Genomic DNA, 27,131 nt, shown 5'->3' on the forward strand with positions numbered 1-27,131 from the left:
CCCGTGAGCAGCAAACACGCTGGTGAGTAGATTCCGCTGTGGAAATAGTGGCACAATGGTCGGACAAGGGACCCCGTTTTATGTATCTTTTATGGTTGAAAAAAATGAAATAAAGATTGAATGAATGAAGAGCAAGAGCCAGGTCTGTGGGAATTTTGTGTTCACATAAATTGAATGCCCGGGTGACTTCCAGTTGGTCCCATGAAGTCAATCCCTGAAACAAGGAAGGAATGCCTGGAATGGGTGACTCATCACCCCGCCGCAGAGGAAGCCCTATTATCACATGAAGGCAGGGGTCATTATAAAATTGTAGGGTCCGGTTCAGCTTGGCGGTTCTCCTTTCAGGGCAATGTGAACTTTATGTATGAAACATATCATCCATATGCGTGTATTGATTGTGTTGCCATATACTCGAAGGGATGTATGTCTGGGGGAAATTGGTGTGCAACGGGGCGAGATAGGGAACATGGTTTCTTTTTATTCCTTACAGCGACAGAAGGCAATCGGATTTGTGGCAAGCTGCAGTTTGAAACACTTAGTCATCTACATTGCGTATATGATTTCAGAAATTTTACGTGTGATACTTTAACTTGTAGCACAAATAATACTTTTGGTTTTCAATAGCACATCTGCCCGTTCTATTCGCTGTAACTACCAGGTGTTACTGTCATCACATTTATAAACTCCCAACTAAACGACCTCTGCAGGCTCAATTCTTCTCGACACTTTTCGAACTCTGGAATTGCCAATGACATTACATGTCAGAGGCCAAAACGTTTAACTCGCTGAGTCACCCTGCCATCGTCTTTGTTAAGTCAACATCAGGAGTGTCATCTTGCTGTAGTTACGTGCCTGCGTGTCTCAGTTGTTTGAGTGTGCATTTTGGACACTGATTTGGCATTGGTTGGAAAGTTGTACAGGTATATTTGTTGCTCCATGTGAAGGAAGCATCAGATTCACTGCAAGAACACTTGGGGATTGAACACATCAGTCGTGGCTCATGGGGGGAGGGGGTCAAGGAGGGGAGGGGGATGTCGTTGGGGGTTGTCACACGGCGGGTTTAAAATAAAACAAAAATCCTACCTGAGTGACCAGGTCCGCGCCACCTTGGGTCCATTGGCGCCTACACAGGAACGGCCGCATCATTGCTGGCAAATGGCAACCCCTCTCAGCCAATCCTGGCGCTGCTCCAGCAGTACCAGGATTGACTTAAAGCAGGGTACTCGCCGCCCACCTGCCCATTAGGAGACCGAGGTTTGAGCCTTTGCTCAACCCTCGCTCTCCTAATGGGCATGCGCCAGCCTGAGCAGACACTAGTGCGCATGACTGGGTAAGGCGGAAAAATTTGCCGACCTTCACAAGTCATGCACACTTGTGATGCTGCCTGCCCCTTGTCTGACAATGCCTGTCAGTCAACATGACGCCCTACCGCCCACCCCATTAGACTCTGAAGGGGGTGGGCGGTCCGACGTCCTGCTGACTGACATGATTGTCAATTCTACCTCAGCGTCTCTGAACTTAAGTAAACTGAGAGTTTACTTGAGTTCAGAGACGACGAGGGAGCTGCGAACACGGGCAGCTTGTGGGGCAACGTCCTAGCACCCTAATGGGCCCACCACCATCTCTTCGACCTTGCATTTACCAACAATCCCCTATTACAGGTTTTGGACCTGATGCCACTCTTTTGGATGCATCAGTATCTTATCCATATCATTCTTTAGGTACTCAGACGTATCCCTCCTCAGAGACGGAATTAAGTTAAAGACCGGCTATGGTCCAAGTTATATCGGGATAGCTAGAGAAACATTGTAAGTTTATCCTCACCTTGTTTAAAATCAGATCCTCAATATGTGAATAGTATGAATATGGAACGCTAGATTGAATCTTTAGATCAAACTATCCCCAAGAAGATCATAATCCAAAAATCTAAAAATAAATCAGCTCAATGGTACACTCCGCACCTCAGATTTGTAAAGAAAGAGGGCAAAATTGCAGAAAGGTAATGGAGGAAGCATTCTGATGAAAATAAAAAGTTGCTGTACCGGGAGAAAGTAAGGAACCACAACACTGAAATTCGGCATGTTGAGGCTTCCTTCCTTGAAACTAAAATCAACAATGCAGCGAATTCCCCCAGAAAAAATGTTCAGAATTGCTAAATCCCTGTTGGGACCTACTAGAAATACCTACCTAACTGAACTATCCACTGAGGTGTAATGCCCTGGCTGTGTATTTCAATTCTACAATCTTAAAAGTCTACCAATCATTCCAAAAGGAATGTGAAAGTAAGAATTCCACTCTATTGAAAATTAGTCAAAATGGATGCATGCCCACCCTGTCTCACCCCCCTCTTTCTTTAGAGGAGTTTACCGTCCTTTTTTGGGAAAATCAAATCAGGATCCCCTCTTGACCCGGCACTGATGAGAATTTTCATGTTAGAGCTGTTTTGTTAGAATCAGTCACTATCCCCCTGGAAACAGTCATAGGGCCTCTAACATGAAGACATGTGATTGTCAGCGTTGACCTAAAGAAACAAAATCTTGACCTGTCCTGTCTGGATAATTTCCGTCCAATATCCCTGCTCCCAGGTTGAAGCAAAGTGGCAAACGTTTATCCAGGATAACGCATTCTTACACCAGGCACAAATAGACTTTCGTCCTAAGCATAGTACAGAGACTGCCCTTCTGGAAGATTTGGAAGAGGAAAAAAAGAAATTAGATCAGGGGCAACAGTTACTATGATGCTCCTAGATCTCAGCGCTGCCTTTGGTACTGTTGGCAATCTATACTTTTAGATAGAGTGGGTTTGGGCCAGCATCACAGGGAAAGCCCTGGAGTGGTTGGGTTCCTTTCTAAAGGAATAAACATGGCAAGTTTGTAACAGAGACTGTTTTTCTAACATCCTGCCGGTGGCTTGTGAGGTCCCGCAGGGGTCCTCACTTAGTACAGACTGTCCAATGTATACTTTGAGCCTGTGGCTGATATTGTAGCCACCTTTGTAATCTCTTGTAGTCTCTTATGCAGATGCCACCCAGCTGGTGCTTTCTCTGGACCCAGGCTCAGCTACTTTAATATCTGATCTTGAACCCTGTCTGGAGCAGGTAGCCAGCAGGATGAATAAGTCCTGCCTGAAACTCACGGGATCAAAAATAGCATTAATGACCCTTGGGAATAACTCCAATATCCAACAGGGTCTAGGCTGGCATATTAGCCTCCGTCCCCTGCCAACACCTAAATCTGTCATAAAAAGCTTAGGGATGTGGCTTGAAGATACTTTGAACATGAAAGCTCAGGTCACAGAAATGGCAGCTATCTGTTTTGGAATGATCAGTCTGCTACGCAAGATCCTACCCTTGCTCCCCCAGACTTCGAGACAAGTGGTGATTCAAGCCTTAGTATTGTCTAATTTGGACAACGATAACTCCTTTTACTTGGGGGCCCCAAAATGAGTTATCCAGAAATTGCAGGCGGTCAGAATGCGGCTGCCCGCACACTGCTTGGAATCCATGGATCACAGTCAGTAAGGAAGGGCCTGATGTATCTTCATTGGCTTCCCATTTCCCATAGAGTGGAATTTGAATCATTGTGCATTGCACACTGGGCTTTGCAGCGCCATGGTCCACCTATCCTTCAACAACTGATCACTCCCTATACTCCGAATAGACCACTCTGGTCCACAAATTTACATCTGGCTTCTGTCTCAACTATCAAAAAAGTGAAAAGTGGTGGTCGCTCCTTCAGCTTTAATGTAACAAAACTTGGAAACACCTTACCACCGGCTATTTGTATGATAGAAAATGAGCTTTGCTTGCAGCCAGCATTCAAAACCTGGCACTTTAAAAAGCTTAATCCTTGAGGTGCTCAGCTGGGATGCTGGCTCATATCATACTCAGTATTGGGATCCCTCCGGGTCAACATGCAGTCTACAAATGATGTAAATAGAATTGGACACAGAAAAGCGGCCACTATGTGTTAGGAAGACGCATGCATCTTAAGTATACTTGTACTTTTCTTTCATGGATGTGATCTCAAACTTATTTTAGACACATTAAAGCATACTGGGGCTTTACTCCATATGAGCATTGCCCAACGATTCAAGGAGAGCATGTATCAACCAACAGGAAGTATGTTTTATTTAATGTGGTGTGTTTTGTAGACATTGACAATCCTGAGCCAAACCTTAAGTAACTGTTATTCAAGCTTAAGATTGTTGGATACTACATCTGCCATTTGTGAGAAGTTGGCCTGGCATATGCTGTCCACTATTCTAGTAGGCACCTTGCACCAGTCCAAACGACCCTTATTGATGGTAGGTTTAAAGACAACCTTTATAGAAAGCTATCCTAGTGGTAGCAGTGGAGAGCAGCCTCAGGCTAAGTCTAGAAGGCATGTAAAGCAGCTTGTTTTACCAGTCTATAATCTCATGAATGATCAAATGAAAGGAGAACCACACCAGGCATATAATTAAAATTATGTATTTATTCTAAACACACCCCTATAGTCTCTTTATGAGGCTAGAGGTAAACGTACAATACAATTACTTACTTAGAACACAGTAAATTAGCACAGTATAAGTTTTGCCCTAGGGGCCTCGCAAACCATATACTAAGAAAGTGGTATAAGAACCACGGGGGATATAGAAACAAGACCTAGGACCTGTAGAACCGCTTGGACAACCAGGAACCACCCAAGGTAGGGACGCAGGAGACCCACGGGGGACGCGTGCAGTGTCTAAACACAGCCGCAAATAACCATTGATTTCTATGAAGAAAGTTGCGAGTAGAAATTTAAAGAATAAGGACACTTAGGAGTGGACTAGGAACAAACCCCTTCAGTATTGGACACTTCGACAGTCAAGACCCACGGGCGCACCAAAGTACTCGTTTTACCTCTCCCAGGGAAGCCAGGTGCATAGGTGTCTTTTCATGTTGGGTTTCGTCATCGTTTCCTACGGAGAGCAGCAAAGAAGTGCTGCAGGCAACCAGATGGAGAGTGTCCAGGTGGATCCAAGGGTGGATTGAAGATCTGAAGAACCTGAAACCAGAGGGGACAGAGTCTGGGTCACTTGCCAGTGACCAGGGAGACAACAAGACGATGCCAGCAGATGTCGGGTGATTTCAGGTGATGTAGGTGAAGCTTGACTCTTCAGCCACAAGGACCAGGAGGTGTCGACGACAACCTAGAGCCTGATTCGAGCTGTCCCATATCGGATGTCGAGTGCTGCCGCATTGGTATCCGGATTGGACCGAACAAGCCTTGGCAACAGCAACCCACACAGCATGGAAAGTATGGTTTCGGTGCAGACCAGCAAGGTCTGAGAGACTCACTCTTTGGAAGGGAGTCAGGGCACATCGGGAGCAACCAGGAAAGCTAAAAAAACAAAGGAGATTCTTTCATGGGGACCCACCAGTCGACGGACCAGCGATCGCGAATGGGCCTTGAGCAGAAATGCAGGAAGCGGGCACACGGAACACTCGTGAAGTGTAGGCCCACAAACTTCGATGCAAAAGGTGCTCAGGGCTTGGACTACAAGTAGCCCAATGCACAGCTTTGGGAAAGCTCGGCAAGTTGATAAACTAGCAAATGTGCTGGATGTCCGAGAGTTCCGGTCCCACGTCTCTCATGATGGCTACAGGTCTCAGCTTTGCTGGAGACTCGTGTCGGCATCGGAGATGCCTGGAAGTCCATGTCTTGTGTCGCAGATTCTTCGGGATCTGGCGGGAGCCTCTAAAATGCAGACCAGCAAGATGCTTCTGTGGTGCCTGTTTGAACTGGGGAGACACTCCTTGACCCCAAGGGAGATTTCTTCAATCTTCTAGTCAAAATAGAATGTCGAAGGTCCAAGATATATGTTGCAGAGTTTCGCCCAGGGTAATCTAAAGTCCCAGGGACTAGGTTCCTTTACTTATACTAAGTGTAGGGGATGGACTAACTCCAAGGTCCCTCCTATGGGAGGACCTAGGGAGGGGGTGGTTACACCCCTTCCCCTTTCTCCAGTTTCGTGCCAGAGCTGGGACTGAGTGTCACATCAACCGGTTTGAACTGGGAAATGCACAGGGACACCTTGTGTGCCCCAGGCACTGTCAATTCATTGAATGCACCCACCCTGCCCCAATACACTAAACCCTGTCTGCCACCTCCCTGGACAGGAAACCTATTGTCCAGGTCTCCACTGCCGGAGTTTCGTCCAGCAGCAGGAGGTCAGACTCGTGTCTGTGGCAGCAGCATCCATTTTGTGATGCTGGGGCTCTTTAAAAACTATTACCTGGTAAGTAAAGGTGTACATGTCTTCTCCCTCTAGAAGGGTGGAATTCTACCCCCGCTGCCAGGACTGGTGCGGGGGGTAGGATTCCAAAGTGTTTGACACAAAACACGACATGTTTTGGTGCAGCCATTCCAAAGTTAGCATTTACTGCATGGTTATAATGCACTTAAGAGTATATGGTATGGCTGTATCACAGAACAGCTATAAGGAAGGGATTCCGAAAGCTGCAGAGGGGCTCAGCTCATGCTTGGCCACCCTCTCACACAAAACCAAGCACTCTGCCTTCAGGATTGTCAAGGCCTGCCATAGGAGTGACTTATAGGTTTTAATGTGCCTCTTTAAAAAGGTAGCTATAGGTATACTATATCTAAGTAAGGGGTACAAGTACCACCTTACCCAGGCTGCAGTAGCATACCTGTGGTGTCATTTTAGAAGGCTTCCCACGGGTGGCATAATACATACCAAATAGGTAATGTTACCATATACTAAGGACTCACAAAGGTAACCAGTAACCAATTTGGAGTGTACCTAATGTACCTGCAATCAGTTTAGAGAGGGAAAAAGATAGGCTGGGTCCCTGGATAGCAGGATCCCAGCCAAACCAAGTCAAAAACCATCAAAACACCAGGCAAAACATGGGGATAACCATGCAGTCGGATTCCACCTTCCTACACCATTCACCCACCAACGTGGCTACTGTCAGCATATCAGAACTGGTGACGTTCATATAGAAAACAAGAGATCCTCTACTGGCATGTAAGTCGTGGATAAAAGTTATTGACTTTTACATTCTTGAATGGGGGGCATTTTCTGCAGTTTGGAAACTAGCTGGTTTTTGCTTAGTTTAGGGGCGGAAGGTAGGAATTTGTATGAAAGCCTAGATGAAATGCCAGTGGGAACAGTGGATGGAGAACTGGTGAACTCTCTGACCTTCATGAAATGCCTGTCATGATGTTAGAAAACATTTTGGTTCTAAGCTCAATGTGTATTTGAAGAGATACCATTTTTTCACAAGGGCTGCAAGTAAAACAGAGAGGTTTGGAAGTTATGTTGCTTTTTTAAAGACATTTGAAAGTACATGTGAATTTGAAACTCTAATAGACTATTTGTTTAGGGACTTAGTTTGTGATGGGCACTAATAGTCAGGAAGTACAAAAGAAGTTACTTTCCAAGAAACCCAACCTGAAAGAGGCTGTGGCAATAATTGAGGGAATGGAGAATACCCTGTATGAGTGGAGGAAATGAGAGCTGGAAAAATAAAAACCTCTCAGCAGCGAAGGACGCGTCTCCTGAAGAGAAGGTCGGAGAAGTATATGATGTTTGTGTGGAATGGGTGCCTGATGATGGAATAAAGAGAACAAAGATAATACCCACTACAATCTATTGGTGCCCACCACAAACACACAAAACGATGCAATTTTTCGTTTGATGTCCATACATCCATTCCTATACACCTGCTTCATTTCCCATATAATCAACATTTCCATTGGCCCATATGTGACCACTGTTCTGTCTACAGAGCGCTAAGTCATCGGCTCAGTGGAGATGGGATGGATGATGATGGACTGCAGATGAGGAGGGAACATTAAGGCTGGGGAAAACATCAGACCCTTTCTGACCAATACTATCAACTCTCTCTGCATGACCATTCCCTCACCCAAAAAAAGAAAAGAAAAATGGTCACCATCTTTCTGCCCCCACCAGGAAGGCAGAAAGCCAAGTAGACAACATGAAGTTTTCTTTTTAAATATAGGGGTGGGGCTGTCTTCCCTCCCTGACAAGAAGATATTCTTCCTGCCCCCCTAGGAGGAAGATGGGGATAATTACCCTTGATTTGTATGCCCATGGGGGCAGAAAGGCAACTATACATCAGATAGGGGTGGGGTCGCACACTACTCACACACCGGCGGTGTCACCCCTAAGGACTCTGGTCAATGTAGTAAAGTGTTCGCGATGCATCATCTTTCGATCTTCTGCTATCTTCGCTGTCTTCGCCATCCCTGGACACGTGTTTCGGGGTATTACCCCTCATCAGCAGGGATAGGCCGTGTACTGGGGTTGCCGATGGCTGCCAATATCTGCCAGGTATAGTACCACTCAGGCGCGTAGGTGCGGGATCCCAGGCTCGTCAGCCCGCTGCTCAAGGGAGCTTTAAAGTTACAAATAGGGGTGGGGTCGCACACTACTCACACACCGGCGGTGTCACCCCTAAGGACTCTGGTCAATGTAGTAAAGTGTTCGCGATGCATCATCTTTCGATCTTCTGCTATCTTCGCTGTCTTCGCCATCCCTGGACACGTGTTTCGGGGTATTACCCCTCATCAGCAGGGATAGGCCGTGTACTGGGGTTGCCGATGGCTGCCAATATCTGCCAGGTATAGTACCACTCAGGCGCGTAGGTGCGGGATCCCAGGCTCGTCAGCCCGCTGCTCAAGGGAGCTTTAAAGTTACAAATAGGGGTGGGGTCGCACACTACTCACACACCGGCGGTGTCACCCCTAAGGACTCTGGTCAATGTAGTAAAGTGTTCGCGATGCATCATCTTTCGATCTTCTGCTATCTTCGCTGTCTTCGCCATCCCTGGACACGTGTTTCGGGGTATTACCCCTCATCAGCAGGGATAGGCCGTGTACTGGGGTTGCCGATGGCTGCCAATATCTGCCAGGTATAGTACCACTCAGGCGCGTAGGTGCGGGATCCCAGGCTCGTCAGCCCGCTGCTCAAGGGAGCTTTAAAGTTACAAATAGGGGTGGGGTCGCACACTACTCACACACCGGCGGTGTCACCCCTAAGGACTCTGGTCAATGTAGTAAAGTGTTCGCGATGCATCATCTTTCGATCTTCTGCTATCTTCGCTGTCTTCGCCATCCCTGGACACGTGTTTCGGGGTATTACCCCTCATCAGCAGGGATAGGCCGTGTACTGGGGTTGCCGATGGCTGCCAATATCTGCCAGGTATAGTACCACTCAGGCGCGTAGGTGCGGGATCCCAGGCTCGTCAGCCCGCTGCTCAAGGGAGCTTTAAAGTTACAAATAGGGGTGGGGTCGCACACTACTCACACACCGGCGGTGTCACCCCTAAGGACTCTGGTCAATGTAGTAAAGTGTTCGCGATGCATCATCTTTCGATCTTCTGCTATCTTCGCTGTCTTCGCCATCCCTGGACACGTGTTTCGGGGTATTACCCCTCATCAGCAGGGATAGGCCGTGTACTGGGGTTGCCGATGGCTGCCAATATCTGCCAGGTATAGTACCACTCAGGCGCGTAGGTGCGGGATCCCAGGCTCGTCAGCCCGCTGCTCAAGGGAGCTTTAAAGTTACAAATAGGGGTGGGGTCGCACACTACTCACACACCGGCGGTGTCACCCCTAAGGACTCTGGTCAATGTAGTAAAGTGTTCGCGATGCATCATCTTTCGATCTTCTGCTATCTTCGCTGTCTTCGCCATCCCTGGACACGTGTTTCGGGGTATTACCCCTCATCAGCAGGGATAGGCCGTGTACTGGGGTTGCCGATGGCTGCCAATATCTGCCAGGTATAGTACCACTCAGGCGCGTAGGTGCGGGATCCCAGGCTCGTCAGCCCGCTGCTCAAGGGAGCTTTAAAGTTACAAATAGGGGTGGGGTCGCACACTACTCACACACCGGCGGTGTCACCCCTAAGGACTCTGGTCAATGTAGTAAAGTGTTCGCGATGCATCATCTTTCGATCTTCTGCTATCTTCGCTGTCTTCGCCATCCCTGGACACGTGTTTCGGGGTATTACCCCTCATCAGCAGGGATAGGCCGTGTACTGGGGTTGCCGATGGCTGCCAATATCTGCCAGGTATAGTACCACTCAGGCGCGTAGGTGCGGGATCCCAGGCTCGTCAGCCCGCTGCTCAAGGGAGCTTTAAAGTTACAAATAGGGGTGGGGTCGCACACTACTCACACACCGGCGGTGTCACCCCTAAGGACTCTGGTCAATGTAGTAAAGTGTTCGCGATGCATCATCTTTCGATCTTCTGCTATCTTCGCTGTCTTCGCCATCCCTGGACACGTGTTTCGGGGTATTACCCCTCATCAGCAGGGATAGGCCGTGTACTGGGGTTGCCGATGGCTGCCAATATCTGCCAGGTATAGTACCACTCAGGCGCGTAGGTGCGGGATCCCAGGCTCGTCAGCCCGCTGCTCAAGGGAGCTTTAAAGTTACAAATAGGGGTGGGGTCGCACACTACTCACACACCGGCGGTGTCACCCCTAAGGACTCTGGTCAATGTAGTAAAGTGTTCGCGATGCATCATCTTTCGATCTTCTGCTATCTTCGCTGTCTTCGCCATCCCTGGACACGTGTTTCGGGGTATTACCCCTCATCAGCAGGGATAGGCCGTGTACTGGGGTTGCCGATGGCTGCCAATATCTGCCAGGTATAGTACCACTCAGGCGCGTAGGTGCGGGATCCCAGGCTCGTCAGCCCGCTGCTCAAGGGAGCTTTAAAGTTACAAATAGGGGTGGGGTCGCACACTACTCACACACCGGCGGTGTCACCCCTAAGGACTCTGGTCAATGTAGTAAAGTGTTCGCGATGCATCATCTTTCGATCTTCTGCTATCTTCGCTGTCTTCGCCATCCCTGGACACGTGTTTCGGGGTATTACCCCTCATCAGCAGGTAGCAGACAGATATTGGCAGCCATCGGCAACCCCAGTACACGGCCTATCCCTGCTGATGAGGGGTAATACCCCGATACACGTGTCCAGGGATGGCGAAGACAGCGAAGATAGCAGAAGATCGAAAGATGATGCATCGCGAACACTTTACTACATTGACCAGAGTCCTTAGGGGCGACACCGCCGGTGTGTGAGTAGTGTGCGACCCCACCCCCATTTGTAACTTTAAAGCTCCCTTGAGCAGCGGGCTGACGAGCCTGGGATCCCGCACCTACGCGCCTGAGTGGTACTATACCTGGCAGATATTGGCAGCCATCGGCAACCCCAGTACACGGCCTATCCCTGCTGATGAGGGGTAATACCCCGAAACTCGTGTCCAGGGATGGCGAAGACAGCGAAGATAGCAGAAGATCGAAAGATGATGCATCGCGAACACTTTACTACATTGACCAGAGTCCTTAGGGGCGACACCGCCGGTGTGTGAGTAGTGTGCGACCCCACCCCCATTTGTAACTTTAAAGCTCCCTTGAGCAGCGGGCTGACGAGCCTGGGATCCCGCACCTACGCGCCTGAGTGGTACTATACCTGGCAGATATTGGCAGCCATCGGCAACCCCAGTACACGGCCTATCCCTGCTGATGAGGGGTAATACCCCGAAACACGTGTCCAGGGATGGAGAAGACAGCGAAGATAGCAGAAGATCGAAAGATGATGCATCGCGAACACTTTACTACATTGACCAGAGTCCTTAGGGGCGACACCGCCGGTGTGTGAGTAGTGTGCGACCCCACCCCCATTTGTAACTTTAAAGCTCCCTTGAGCAGCGGGCTGACGAGCCTGGGATCCCGCACCTATGCGCCTGAGTGGTACTATACCTGGCAGATATTGGCAGCCATCGGCAACCCCAGTACACGGCCTATCCCTGCTGATGAGGGGTAATACCCCGAAACACGTGTCCAGGGATGGCGAAGACAGCGAAGATAGCAGAAGATCGAAAGATGATGCATCGCGAACACTTTACTACATTGACCAGAGTCCTTAGGGGCGACACCGCCGGTGTGTGAGTAGTGTGCGACCCCACCCCCATTTGTAACTTTAAAGCTCCCTTGAGCAGCGGGCTGACGAGCCTGGGATCCCGCACCTACGCGCCTGAGTGGTACTATACCTGGCAGATATTGGCAGCCATCGGCAACCCCAGTACACGGCCTATCCCTGCTGATGAGGGGTAATACCCCGAAACACGTGTCCAGGGATGGCGAAGACAGCGAAGATAGCAGAAGATCGAAAGATGATGCATCGCGAACACTTTACTACATTGACCAGAGTCCTTAGGGGCGACACCGCCGGTGTGTGAGTAGTGTGCGACCCCACCCCCATTTGTAACTTTAAAGCTCCCTTGAGCAGCGGGCTGACGAGCCTGGGATCCCGCACCTACGCGCCTGAGTGGTACTATACCTGGCAGATATTGGCAGCCATCGGCAACCCCAGTACACGGCCTATCCCTGCTGATGAGGGGTAATACCCCGAAACACGTGTCCAGGGATGGCGAAGACAGCGAAGATAGCAGAAGATCGAAAGATGATGCATCGCGAACACTTTACTACATTGACCAGAGTCCTTAGGGGCGACACCGCCGGTGTGTGAGTAGTGTGCGACCCCACCCCCATTTGTAACTTTAAAGCTCCCTTGAGCAGCGGGCTGACGAGCCTGGGATCCCGCACCTACGCGCCTGAGTGGTACTATACCTGGCAGATATTGGCAGCCATCGGCAACCCCAGTACACGGCCTATCCCTGCTGATGAGGGGTAATACCCCGAAACACGTGTCCAGGGATGGCGAAGACAGCGAAGATAGCAGAAGATCGAAAGATGATGCATCGCGAACACTTTACTACATTGACCAGAGTCCTTAGGGGCGACACCGCCGGTGTGTGAGTAGTGTGCGACCCCACCCCCATTTGCAACTATACATCAGGGTCTATTTTTAAAATAAATATAGCGGTTGTGGGAAGGTGGAATCTGACTTCATGGTTACCCCCACTTTTTGCCTGGTGCTTTGCTGGTTTTCGACTTAGTTTGACTGGGATCCTGCTCATCGGGGCCCCAGTCTTTCTGATTTCTCCCTAAATTGATTGTATGTACCTTAGGTGCACTTCAGATTGGAGTCTGGGGTACCCTTATAAGTCCCTACTATATGGTTTACTATGTACCCAGGGCATAGGTAACCCAGAGGCCTCCCAGGGGCTGCAGCAGGTATTAAGCAGCAGCCTGTGTAAGGAGGTGTATCCACCCTTACTTAGATATAGGTTCCCTATATCTATCCATATCACTGCAGATATAAACCTATCAGTCACCCCTACGGCAGGCCTTATCAATCCTGAAGGCAGTGTGCTGGGTTTTATGTGAGAGGGTGCTCCTGCATGAGCAGAGCCCCTCTTCAGCCTTTGGAACCTCTATTGCGGTGTTGTTTGTGATGCAGCCAACCATATATTCTTAAGTGCATTATAATCTCGCAGTAAATGCAAACTTTAAAATGGCTACAAGGAAACATGTTGTGTTTGGTTTCAAACACCTTGGAATCATACCTCCACACCAGTAACTGGTGTGGGAGGTATGATTCCACCCTCCTAGAGGGAGAAATATGACCGTACCAGTACACATCTGACCAGTTTGCATCTATGCAGCTCCCAATGAAGATTTTGCAACACAGGAGGTGGGTTCCCAAGCTTCCCCGAAGCCGACCCATGCTCTCAGCAAACCTGAGACCCTCAGCCCTTGTGGAAACCGTGCAACCCGAACTCCTGGACACCGTGAACATTTGCAGCAGCATATGCTTTTTGGCTATCCCTGAGGCTGTGCTTTGGGCTACTTGTAGTCCAAGCCCCGAGAAGCATTTCCACTGAAGATCACCGGCCTACACTCAACAAGTGTTCCGTGGGCTGGTGTTTTGTGAATCCTCTTGAGGACCCTTTGCAATCACTGGTCCATCGACCTGTGGGTCCCTGAGAAGGTAACCTTACCTTTCCGTGGGCATATCTGGTTATTCTAGGGGTTCTCTGACTCTCCTTAGCTTTGGGAGTCCCTAGGACCTTGCTGGTCCTCATCGAAGCATCTTTTCTCTGACCACATGGGTTGCAGTTGCCAAGGCTTGTTGGTCTCCAATCCAGACACCGACCCCCCAGCACTCGACAGACTTTGTGGGATAGCTTGCCTGCGGTCTTTGGTTGTCATCGATGTCTCCTGGTCCCCGTGGTTGCAGAGTCAATCTTCACCTCTTTGCACCTGAGGCACCCGACATCAGTGGACATTCGTCTACCGAGCCCCTGGTCACTGGCAAGTGACCCAGACTCTGTCCCCTCTGCTTTCAGGTTCTTCTCATCTCTGATCCAGGCTTGGATCACACCGGACACTTTCCTCCTTCACAGAAGCAGGTCTTTGCAGCATCTCGCCATTGAAAACGACGAAGATTCCCGACACCACTTGACACCTATGCACCCGGCTTTACTCGGTGAGATAACACGAGTACTCCAGTGCTCACATGGGTGCTGGCCTTCAAACCTTCTAAGTCTAAAAGGGTTTGCTCAAAGTCCTCTTCTAAGTTTCCTTAAACTCTAAAATTCTAACCGTTACTTTCCTGTAGGATTGTACGGAACTTGCGGCTGAGTTCTCACACTGCACACGTGCCCTGTGTGTCCCCTGTGTCACTACCTTGGTTGGTTTCTTGGGGTCCCAGCGGTTCTATGTGCTCTAGGCACTGTGTCTAGTCTCGTCACGGTTGTTATACCACTTTCCTAATATATGGTTTGGTCTTCCTCTGGGGCCCACTGTATATTGTGCTATTTACTGTCGTTCTAGTGTTTTGATATTGTGTATCTTGCTCTCTAATCTCATAAAGAGGTTAGTAGAGAGTGTTTAGTAATAAATACATATATTATATATACACCTTGTGTGGTTCTCCTTTCATTTGGTCATTCAGGAGGTTATAATCTGGTAAACCAAGCTGCTTTACATTCCTTCGAGACTTAGCCTGAAGGCTGCTCTCCATAGCTCCACTAGGATAGCTTTCAATAAAGGTTGTCTTCAATCGAATCATCAATAAGGGTTGTTTGGTCTGGTACAAGGTGCCCACTATAACTACTGGACAGCATATACCAGGCCAACTTCTCACAGCTGTGAGGGCTGGCCATTTATTTATTTATTTATTTATTTATTTTCGAGATTTTTATTGCGCAAACAAATACCCGAAGGTGTCTCGGCGCATGTGGCGGATAGAAAGACCGAGCAGCAGGCTTACTGGTTGAACAACCATGTCTTTAAGAGCCTCCGAAAGCTCATCAAATTGGGGGCAGTTTTTATGGTGAGTGGCAGAAGGTTCCAAAGTTTGGGTGTAGCAACCAAGAAGCGCCTGTCTCCCCAGGTTGCCGTTCTCGTGCGAGGTACCGGAAGCAGGCAGGTGTTGGCGGATCTCAGCTGTCTCTTGGGGCTATACAACTGGAACGCTTCAATCAGAAACTTTGGACCGACGCCGTGCACTGCCTTGTAGGCGATGCAGAGGGCCTTAAATTTAATACGGCCCTCTACTCTTAGCCAATGGCTGAAGTGGTTGGGTGGCGGCGGGGGATGTCAAGAAGAATTCTTGCAGCCGCATTCTGTGTGGACTGCAACTTAGATAGAACGAGTTTCTGAGTATTAAGGAAGAGGGCGTTCTCGTAGTCGATTTTGGAAAACACTAGAGTGGAGACCAGGGTCTTCCCAGCTGAGGTGGGGAGGTAAGGCAGTATTTTCCTAATTTTCTTTAGAATAAAGAACGCCGATGACACAACCTTGTTGACGTGAAGGTTAAATGACAGCTTGCTTTTTCAACTGGGACATGGCCTCTCACCATAGAAAACTATGGTGACAGACTTTCTACTCCCTGGAGGGCAGATGGGGGTGATAACACCCCACTCTGTTTCCCCATGGATGGAGCAAAAAGCCCACTGGACACCAGGGAACTTAAAAAAAAAAGCATAGAGGTAAGGGTTGCCACTGTGTGAATGGCCATGCCCATACTGCAACAATAAGCCAGACAGTCTTACTTAATCTTTTGGAGGGAGAGCGGCCTTCAAGGCATGCTCTCCTCCACCTCGTGGCCCAATAGAATGCCTGCCCCCCAGAGGTGGATAGGGGTATTCACCCCCTATCTGCCCCAAGGGACAGAAAACCCAATAAACACCAGGAATTTTAAATAGAAGCCAAAACAGAAAAGAGGGTGCGGCCAATCTGACATTTAGCCATACCCCACAGGCCAATTGGGCTATAGTGATGTTCTGTCCCCCTGGGGGCAGTTAGGAAGTTTGTCCCAATCAGGAATATTGCCCATATTATGACCCCCGGGTATAAAGTCAACTTGACACCAGGGATTTTGCCTTTGTGGCAAAAGAAAGTTGTTGCACTCTGGCATTGGCCACACCCCGAAGCCCAAAAAAATCAGTCTTTTTGTCCTGCTTGGGACAGACAGGAAGTTTACCCCACTTTGTGACTGGAGGCAAGAAAGCCCGCTGTATGGTAGGAATATCTTTTTTAAATAAAATAATGGGGTGGGTCTTGCCCATTCTAACATCGGCCCAACATCACCCCTAAAACCTCAACAGTCTTTCTGCTCCCATGCAGGCTATGAAATCTCATCTCAATAGCACTTTTTTCCTATTTTTCCCTAAGAACGCAACATGTAGCTATATTTTGCCTATTTTCTCCGTCCCCTCCAAAGGAATCCACAAACCTTGGTTACTTTTAGTATTCCCAGAATGTAGGAAATAAAGGATACAAATTGGCTGTGGTTATCTTAGGTGAATGTAAAGTTATGGAAGCCTAAGTACAAACTATCCCAAATAGCCAGAAAAGATCTCATCAATAGGGGAGTAAGGTTCTGGCAGTTAAAGGCAGTGGGGGTGTCTCCATATGAGTAGAGGAGCATCACCCTCCCACACTGCTGCTAGAAAGCTGGAAAAATAAAATGGTAATGAAAATTATTTTATTAGCATTAAACATTTCCAGATTATTGCCGAACGGAGTGTGGGGGCGGGGCCAGTGCATCATTGTTGTCAAGTGATTTTCAGCAATGAGGTGTGGCCCTTCAGTGTGAATTGCACTTGTAGGTTTGGCCAGCTGCCATTCTATGGCAAAACTGACATTTGCAATTCAAACTCTCCAACCCAGCTGTAGTAGACAGCAATTCAAACTCTCCGACCCAGCTGTAGTAGACAGCAATTCAAACTCTCCGACCCAGCTGTGGTAGACAGCAATTCAAACTCTCCGACCCAGCTGTAGTAGACAGCAATTCAAACTCTCCGACCCAGCTGTGGCAGACAGCTGGGTTGGCACTCGGCTTCAGTGTCTTTTGGAGCACTGAGGCTGCGTGCTCCAGCCAATCCAGTTACTGCTCTGGGTAGCATCTGGATTGGATTAGGTGCAGTTTGCCTTCGCACGTCACCATGTCATCGGGGAGTCAGAGCCACTGACTGGAGAGCGTGAGGACGTGCTGAAAGGTAAGTGAAACATTTATATATTTTGCCTTCCTGACACGCTGTGTGATTGATTCTGCATGTTTATGTAGGTGTGTCTATGATTCTGACTGTATGTATGTGTGCATGTTTGTGAGCTTGTCACAATTTGTAACGTCACCAACCGCTGTTGGTTAAGGGGTTAAGCATTATTGACATACAAACATCGTTCTGAGTCAGGCCAGTAATGGCCTGAGGATGCAGATTGCACACCTTTATGACCCATGGACAGGCAGAGTGGGTAACACACATTTCCTTAAGCATCAGTTTCAGAGTTCTAAATTGTGGCTTATCACCAATACCCACCCATACTCTGATATCGCCAAGACACCTAGCTGTGTCTCATTTCAGCATATGCTCTACACAAGAGTCATACGTTGCATGAAAATCACAGCAGAAAAACAACATCTGTAAAATGCAAACATTCTTACTGGCTGCAAGATGAAGTATAACATATTAATTATGAACAAGGGCTGCTGAGTTGGCATGGATTGCAAGAAGGGTTAGTATAAAATTGATGAGAAATTGAGGGTCTTTTGGAGTGTTAAGATTGTTACATGGTGATAGGCCCCGGAATTGACCTCTTGAAAAGTTAGTGTCTCTCTCAATGATCGTTGTGCAGCTGGAGGCCTTACAAGGGCCTCCTGATTGCATTACCGGCCTATAACCACTCATAGCCCTCTGTATTCCCTGCGTGCCAAACACAACGTCAACATTTCAAGCCGCTCTTCCTTTTAAACGATGATCAACTGCAGTGGTTGTACTCTTATGGTATGTAGAGCTGCGGCTGCTTGTTCAATCAATCAGTTTTTTGTTAAGCGCACTTAATACCCGCGAGGGTCTCAAGGCACTGGGTGGGAGGTGGGGGCCGCTACTGATCGAACGGCCAGGTCTTTAGTATCCTCCTGAAGGTCAGCAGGTCTTGGGTCTGTCGTAGGCTCAGTGGGAGGGTGTTCCATGTCTTGGCGACGAGGTGGGAGAAGGATCTCCCACCGGTTGTTGTTCTTCGGATGTGTGGGACGGTTGTGACTGAGAGGTCGGAGGAGCGTAGCTGGTGGTTGGGGGTGTGGAAGGAGAGCTGTCTGTTGAGGTAGGCTGGCCCGATCTTGTGGAGTGCCTTTTGTGCGTGGATGAGGAGCTTGAAGGATATCCTCTTGTTGACGGGGAGCCAGTGCAGATTTCTCAGGTGGGGGTGATGTGGCCCTGTTGTGGTACATAGAGGATCAGTCGTGCCGAGGCGTTTTGAATGCATTGTAGTTGAGTGATGAGCTTGGTCGGAATTCCCACGTAGAGTGCGTTTCCGTAGTTGTGTCTGCTGCTGATGAGGGCCTGGGTGACTGTCTTTCTTGTATCTGTCAGGATCCATCTGCAGATCTTGCAGAGCATGCGGAGGGTGTTGAAGCAGGAGGAGGAGATGGCGTTGACTTGCTTTGTTGCATTGAGAGCGTTGAGTCGAGGATGATTCCCAGGTTGCGTGCGTGGTCAGGGCTGTCACCAATCCAATAAGATGCAGATGTGTGTCACCTTAGTACATCGGATCATATCTGTGAATTTAGAAGTCTTTATTAAAAGTGCATTTTTTAAATGTGAATTGAGAAACTTTTGTGTCTCACCGTGATAACAATAACATTACTAAACTAAAAGGCATATGCGATATCAAACAGTCTGTACATTGCAGTGTTTTCATAGATGTTATCCTTTCTGTGTAGTGGTGACTGAGCCTGGACTCTGGGATGCGGTGTTGGGGGAAGGGTGTAAGCAGAGAGGCCATTACGACCAGAAATGCCCAGTTTGGTACTGGCGAACCAAGTTCTGAGTCTCTGCGTCGGCTCAACAGCCTGTAATTCTGGGCATATCATTTAATCTCCTCATGCCTACAAATTAAATGATACTTTATGTTTTGTAGCTGGTGCTCATGTAAAGTGCTCAAATACTTTCTGGTTGAGTTTGTGCTATATGTAAATGCAAAAGAAAAAATTTGGGGCCTAAGCAGAACCCATCACCTTCGTGGGAGAAGGAAGTTGGAAGGAAGTTGGAACAAGTTGAATCGGCCACAGATCAGTCTCCGAGCCTATGTGTGATAGTGTTTACATATATATTATCTTTTAAGTTTAGTAGTGGTCCTGGAAAGTTGGATGAAATGTTGGAGGAAGGGCGCACATAGCAGAGAAGCTGTGATTGCTTATGTTTCAACAGCCGTTAATGTTACTTGGCCACTGTGCCATTGGCTCATCAACAGGTAGTCAGGCTGGCAATACTGGTGCAGAGTCAGTCATAAGGGTGCCTGAGACTTGACTGTCTGTACACCAGCCCTCAATCAATCAATCAATCAATCAGTACTTGATAAGCGCGACTACTCGCCCGTGAGGGTCTCAAGGCACTGGGTGGGGGACTGCATGTCTGACTGGGAGCTGTGTTTCAGTTGAAGAGCCAGGTTTTGAGATCCTTCCTAAATTGGGTCAGCGAAGGAATAGCCTGAGGTGTGGCGGCAGGGTGTTCCAGGTTTTGGCTGCAGGTAGGAAAAGGATTTTTCACCAGTCCTTGTCTCGCATATCCGAGGGATGGTGGTAAGGGAAGTTGAGCGGAGAAGATGTGTCTGGTGGGTATGTGGAATGAGAGACGGTGGTTCAGATACGCTGGTCCAGAGTCAAAGAAGGCCTTGTAGGTATGTGTGCAGAGCTTGAAGGGGACGGTTTTGTTGACTGGGAGCCAGAGTAGTTCTTGAAGGTGTTCAGGATGACTGCATTGGGGGATGTTGGGGACCGGTCTGGCCACACTGTTTTGAACGTTCTGTAGTTTCCTGAGGAATTTATGGGTGATGCCAGCATAGACTGCGTTGCAATAGTCGAGTCTTCTGCTGATCAGTGTGTGAGTGACCATCTTTCTGGCCTCAGTGGGGATCCATTTAAAGGTCTTTCAAAGCATGCAAAGAGTGTGGAAGCATGATGAGGAGACTGCGTTGATCTGGCAGTTCATGATGAGCGAGGAGTCCAGTATGATGCCGATGTTTGTGCATGGTCCATGGGTGTGGGGGGTTCCTACTGCTGCGGGCCACCAGGAGTCTTCCCAAGCTGCGGTGTTAGGCCCTAGGATGAGGACTTTGATCTTGTCCATGTTGAGCTTGAGGCAACTGTTTGTCAACCAGATGGTGGTGGCCTTCATCCTGTAGTGAAAGTTGTTTCTGGCGATTGGGGGCTGCATGGTGAGGGGGAGGATTAGCTGAGTGTCACCAGTGTAGGAGACGATGTTGAGTCTGTGGTTCCTGACAATGACAGCAAGTAGGCCATGTACACGTTGGAGAGGGTGGGGGTCAGGTAAGAGCCCTGCGGGACTTCGCAGCTGACCTCCTTGGGTTCTGAGAAGAAAGGTAGAATGGTAATAGTCTGGCTCGCTGTATTCTACTGGTGAGGAAGGAATGGATCCAGTCCAGGGCTTTGTTGGGGATGCCAGCATTGTGAAGTCTCATGCTTAGGGTGCGGTGGGACACGGTGTCAAAGGCATTCAAGAGGCCTAGGAGGATGAGCCCTCCTGGCCTCACCTATGCAATAAAAACAAAGCGGAGGCCTGATGATATACAGTATTTTCCTAGGATCATTCAGTTTGGGCAGACAGGGAAGCCAGTATTGATTCTAGATAGGATGACTTGCAAATTAAAAAAAATGTTTTACTTCTATAAAACACTGATGCGTGTCACCTTAGTATATCAGATCATATCGGTGAATTGAGTAGTTCTGAGTACCTGCGTCTGTGCAAAGGTCTGGGCTTGTGGGCAAATCATTTGATCTCCTAGTGCTTGCAAAATGTGTGTTACCTTATCTAATGCAACTAGCGCTCATGTAAAGTGCACTAATACCTTTAGGTTGAGTTTGCGCTATGTAAAAATGCAACAAAAAAAAGAAAAGGATCGCCCACGTGAAGAAAAAATTTGAAACCAGTTGAATATGCCAGGCCTGAACAGTCAGTGAATCTGTGTGTAGTGATGTTAACATAGATGTTATCGTACAAGCTTAGTGATGGACCTGGAAACTGGGGCGAGATGTTGGCAGGGTATGCCCAGATGTGGGTCCCTTGCTCACTTTGCCACTGGATTCAAGCTAGCCTGGCTGATGAGGGGTGTTACCCCAAAACCAGTCCCAGGGTGCTTGTTTCAAGTTCAGTGAAGACCTGACTTAGCAGTTCAGGCTGGACTGTTCCCATGAGGCACAGGATCAAGACTGATTTGCGTATGGCTGGGTCTGAACTGAGGTGGCGAAGTGAGCTAAAGAACGATGATGGTTTCAACCCAGATCTGTGACTGGGGGTGAGTGTCTGAAATGTTTCTGTGCTCCGTCTATCATCTACTTGTGTTTGCTCACCGATGCAATAACAAAGAGTAGACCTGATGAAATACAGTTTTTGTCTAGGATCACCCAATTGCTGGGAGTGATTCCAGATATGGCGACTTGAAAATTAAAAACGGTATAGTTCTTGAGCTTGCAGATGTTTGTCAGCTTAGTGCACTATATTGCATCTGGGACTAAGTCTTTATTAAAAGTGAGAGTTTTTAAAGTGTGCTGAGAAACATTCCTGCCATGATGACGATTCTATTAGTAAACTAAATGGCATGTACCAACTTCCTTACACATTAAGGAAGCTGCATTTCACGAGAGCAATTATGAGGTTGTTAGGTACCCAAGCACTGAGATCAGATCTTGTTGGGAGGATGTGGCATTCCAACCAGAGCTGGTGAGGTTAGAACTGGAGAAATCAAAGTCTGAGTCTCGGCATCATCTCAACAGCTTGAGATTTTGGGCAAACTCTCATTGCCTGCAAAATAACCGTGACCTTATGTAATGTAACCTGTGATAGAAAAAATCTAGGAGCGTACCCAGTGCCGTTTCACCCCTGAACCCCTCTTTCTCTGTTTGAGCTTGCTCGCTCTGCTCGATCATTTTATACATGGTTTGAAAATGTTTGCCTCACCACTTTCAAAATCGACCAGCCCCCTGGTGTTGAGCAGAGTGAACGCTACTACACATCTTCTGAGCACAAAAGAAAAGTGAGGTACATGCACAAGCATACATTACATGGAACATAACTACTCAACTTTGAGTGCTTTCGATGGCCCCGAGCTTGGTGCTCAGTGAGGTGGCACAGTCTGTATTACCCTAAAGCCAGTCCTGATTGGACCAGTGACAGTGTTTCAGTATTTGAAGTAACAAAACATTGCCTTATTGTGTTACCAACTTTGGGACAATGTGCCATCGGTCACAAAACCTTTTGGGCCTTATTTATGAGAAGTGACTCATCGCTGCGTGAAAGCAGCGATGTGCCACTTCTCAGTGCGCACTCCTTGCGATATACCTGATGTGTCATATTTAATGTATGACGCATCATGTCGCAAGGAGTTACGGATATGTCAGTATTTCTGACGCATCTGTGTGGCGCAAAAGTGACGCATTGCTGGAGGGTGTCACAAAAGTGACGCAACTCCAGCAATGCTTCCTTTCACATGGGGCAAGCGTCAGTCTTACGCCTGCTGTGAGGCAGGTGCAAGATTTTGACGCAACGGCGTCCTAGAAGTGACGCAGTGAAATCTCATAGATTTCACTGTGTCACTTCTCCGAGGCTTTTTGCGGGGGAACGCCCCCCCTGCATACATTATACCTGACGCAGGTATAATGTAGTGCAGGGGTTTACAAAGTGACGCATCTGCTTAGATGCGTCACTTTGTAAATAGTGCGCAACAGGAGGCATGTTTTACGCCGCCGATGCGTCACAAAATGTGACGCATCGGAAGCACAAAACTGGTTATTTTCATTTGTTGCCCCAGAAGGAATGTGACGTCTTGTTATAAGTGGCAGTAGAGTACTTCCAAATGGGTCATCGCCAAGTGTGTCAGTGCTGTGAACACAAGAACTGTAGTTGACTTCCTTAAAGAAGAATTCACCAGGAAATGCATTCCATGGTTTTTAGTCACTGACAATCTAGTTCAATCTACTTCCTAAGAGATACATGAATTCTTAGTATGGTTATTTTTGTCCATTTGAACACTGCTCTTTATTCTCCACAAGCCAACGATTTGACGGAACAAATTAATAGAGTGGCTAAAAATTGTGAACAAAAAGAAATTGACCATGGAGTCTCATTTGCAGATACTTGACATTGACAAGAAATTTGGTGTGCCCATAGAATCACTCCGAATTGCATTACTTTAGAATCACTATGTTTTTCACTTAAGTGCCCGTTGCCTTAACCCAGTGTGGTTATTACTTGGAATTACTATGGGTAATGAAAAGCTCCTTCTTGAAGATGTCATTGCTAACAGATGCAAAATGTACCAGGAGTACAAAACCAGGCATGATTCCAAGTACTTTGGCACTTCTTGTGACTGGACTATAGGTGACTAGGACTTGGCAAAGAGCCGGGTTTGTGAGTAAAAGCACTACCAATTTACCGGGTGCATTTGTAGTATGAAAGATGAAAAATAAATGTTGTGATGTTGGGTTTTTGGTGACACTGGGAGAATGTCCAGATTGGTGAAATCTTCAGTATTGAACAGTTGTAATCGAAATTTCAAAGTTTCGCTAATTCTGTAGGTTCATGTTTAATATTCAACTAAAAGCTATTCGTATAATTTTTGAGCAAATTATATTTCAGTTCTCCCACCTTTTCCTTTCTCTAATGTCTTACTCTCCTTCTTCCTTCAAGTATAGTAACCCTAATGGTTAAAGTTGCTACCTGCATTTTTTTGGTGTTTTCTTCTTGTGCTCAACATCTTATTTGTAATTTGTTTGTTTATATTCACAGGAGTCAAAGTGTGTTATAATACATTTGTATTATAAAGTTGCATTCTTGTTGTTTTTTACCCTTGGTGTGTCATAGTACAGGTCACTGTGTTGTCATGGAACCAGGTTGGTAGTGGAGACAGTTGCCTCTGGGATGAGCTGTGAGGTGGCTTTCCTTGTCCACCACTCATAGATTAAAATATCACATACCTGCATGTGGAAGTCTCTGATATCATTCTTAGAGTGGCACTTAACAGAGTGCCTCAGCCTTTAAGGCAAACTTCCACAAGAGAAGAGTGTGGTTCTTGTTTTCATTGACTAGAAAGGCTACCTCAATCTATTTCACAATTAGACCCTCTTTCACGAGAGTCTTCAAGATGTAAGTTGATCTGCAGGTGGAAGCACCTATAGATAAACGTCCCCAGTACCTAGTTCCAATGAAGAAAACCCCTCCTATATTAGCTTACTACAGTGATTTGAAATATCAGCAATGGCGTTAGTGCTGGTAAGCCATTATAGTGTCTGGCAAAGGCGGAACAAAACCTGGGAGAGGCTTTCAATAAGAAAAGCCTGTATGCTTCTACATCATTAAAGAGGGGCCTCAAGTTCAGAAGTTAATAAGAAATAGGCGTTGCCTAGGCATAGCTATGACTACATGGTTACTGTGAAGTGGGGAGGAGATACCACACTGGGTATAAATCAAGCTTGAGCAAGTAATACTTGCAAGAATATTGGGCAGCATATTCCATAAGTAAACCACTAAGGTGGACAAGAAAGAAAACACACACAGAAACACATGTATATTTACACACACACACATACTCACACCATACACAACACACATTTTCCTTTTTAATATCTCGGTTACCCGTGAACATTCATTGAATAACAAGATGTAACATAAGTGACAGTCATGTTGATGTGCCTCTGGGGATTCAGGCTTCTAGAGCATTTTTCAGACTATGACATTCAATGACCACTTTCTTTTGTCTCTTCTCTCTTTTTTGACCTCTGTCAGGTGGAAAGTGTTCCATAAAGGCTTTCCCAGATGTATTGATGTGGATGACGCCAAGGAACTAGACTTGAAATTGAAATACTCAATTACCAAATTCACAAAGTTTGCTGTAAATGACGTTGTTTCGTAAGTATTGGAGGTCTTTGCGATTAGAGCAAATATATGTTGGATTATCTTTTTTTTTTGTCCTCATACATGCCACCAGAAGATGATTGCTCTAGATTGGATCTTTCTGTGCCTTCCACACAAACAAAGTTGGTTTCTGCCCCAGATATCTGTGCGGCCTACAGAGTTCACCCAGAGGTATGCTGTCTCCTCGTCCAACTCCCATTTACCTTGATGGACTCATCGATGTACCAGGCAGGACCAGACCACAAACCTCTGGCATAATCATTGGACCGTAGTTATTTCTTCAACCATGCATCGAGTACCGACCAGATCTTATTAGCACTAACTCCGCCTCAGGCCATATCTGACTGGCTGACCAACATAATGTTTCTTAAGCAATCGGCAAATCTGGGAGGGGCTACTGACTTCCATTCTCTGCAGATTTCCCTTCTAGCGATAATTATCACATAGAACAAGAATTAAGAAACCGCATCATTCATAAGGTAGCCCGGTGGTAGACCAAAGAGGACCAGTCTAGGGCAACAGGTAATCGGTGATGACAGAACCTCCTCCAGAAAACCACAAACTGCCACCCACTATCTGGTAATCTCCGGACAGTCTAAAAACATATGTAATATGTAAATCATCAGCAGCTGGGTGTTTACATCTAGGACAGTAATAATTATCAGCTGCTATCCTAGACAATTTAACTGGTGTCCAATATACCCTGTATGCTGTAAATATATGATTTCTTCTGAGATTTGCCTGCTTAATTATTCTCTGAGACAGTAAAGGCATCAGTCCAAATTTTCTGTACCTCGTCAGCTTTCTCAGTTAAAACACTGCCCCAAAGACTCTCAAGTTCAGAGTTCAGGCTATCCTTTACCCCAACAAATGTCCTGTACCAGAAAGAGACCTCACGCTTCCAGACTCCCCCCCTAGAGATCGAGTCTAGAATCAGAGCGCCTTCTCCGGTCTCCCAAACCTGTCTTGCCCACCACGCAGCTGGTAGAACTTAAATCTAGTAAGCGAACCATTGGTTAAATTCACAAAGGACTCCCAATCCATCAGTCTAGTATTCACACATAGGTCTCCCCATGTTTTTAACCCAGCTGCTTTAAGTGGCTGCGGCAGTTGGTCTAGAAGGCATTCCGGAGTGCCAGGGGAATCCCAAATTGGGGCATGTAGATTGTAATAAGGTATCCCCAACACTCTCTGGACATATCCCCAATTCTTAAGAGCAGCCTGTAAGATCTTAAGGCGGACTTTTTTATAAAACTTTTGATCACCAAATTTGAAAAGGAAGTGTTCTAAGCCCTGTGGTTGGTAGTGCAATAATGCCTGGAAAAGAGGGCCCTGTGTTGAGGAGTCTAATTTGTTAGCCAAAATCCTGAAGTTCCTAAAGTGAAAGGCGTGACAGTATAAAAACAAATGAGGTAAAGCCAAACCTCCCACCGTCAACCCTCTTCTCAATTTCTTCCATGCAATCCTGGACGATTTTGCAGCCCATATGAACGTACCGATCTTCCCTTGGAGGCAAGCGATATTCTTAGAATCAAATGAAAGCGGAATAGAATTAAAAAGAAAGGTTTTCTTGGGGAGAATGGTCATTTTGACCAGATTAACTCTCCCATATATATTCAGAGGCAAACTTCCCCATCTTAGCAATAGATTATGCACCTCCTTCGCTACTATCTGCCAGCTGGTTTTAGCAATATCTCTCAGTTTTTGGGTGAGATATATTCCCAGACACCTGATTTTCCTGTTTACCACCCTGTATGGGAATTAGATT

General features: G+C 47.2%; 1 protein-coding gene across 2 annotated transcripts in view; it reads left to right on the forward strand.

Moving 5' to 3' along the window:
• Positions 1-27,131, forward strand: part of LOC144797739 (hydroperoxide isomerase ALOXE3-like) — a 408,992-nt gene that overhangs the window by 88,382 nt on the left and 293,479 nt on the right. For both annotated transcript variants that reach the window (XM_078668481.1, XM_078668482.1), the window contains exon 4: positions 25,235-25,357. In XM_078668481.1, coding sequence (XP_078524607.1) covers positions 25,235-25,357 — 123 coding nt within the window. The remainder of the gene's footprint in view (positions 1-25,234; positions 25,358-27,131) is intronic.

The sequence above is a fragment of the Lissotriton helveticus genome, chromosome 12 (genome assembly GCF_964261635.1).
Source record: "Lissotriton helveticus chromosome 12, aLisHel1.1, whole genome shotgun sequence".
In the NCBI taxonomy this organism is placed as follows: Eukaryota; Metazoa; Chordata; class Amphibia; order Caudata; family Salamandridae; genus Lissotriton; species Lissotriton helveticus.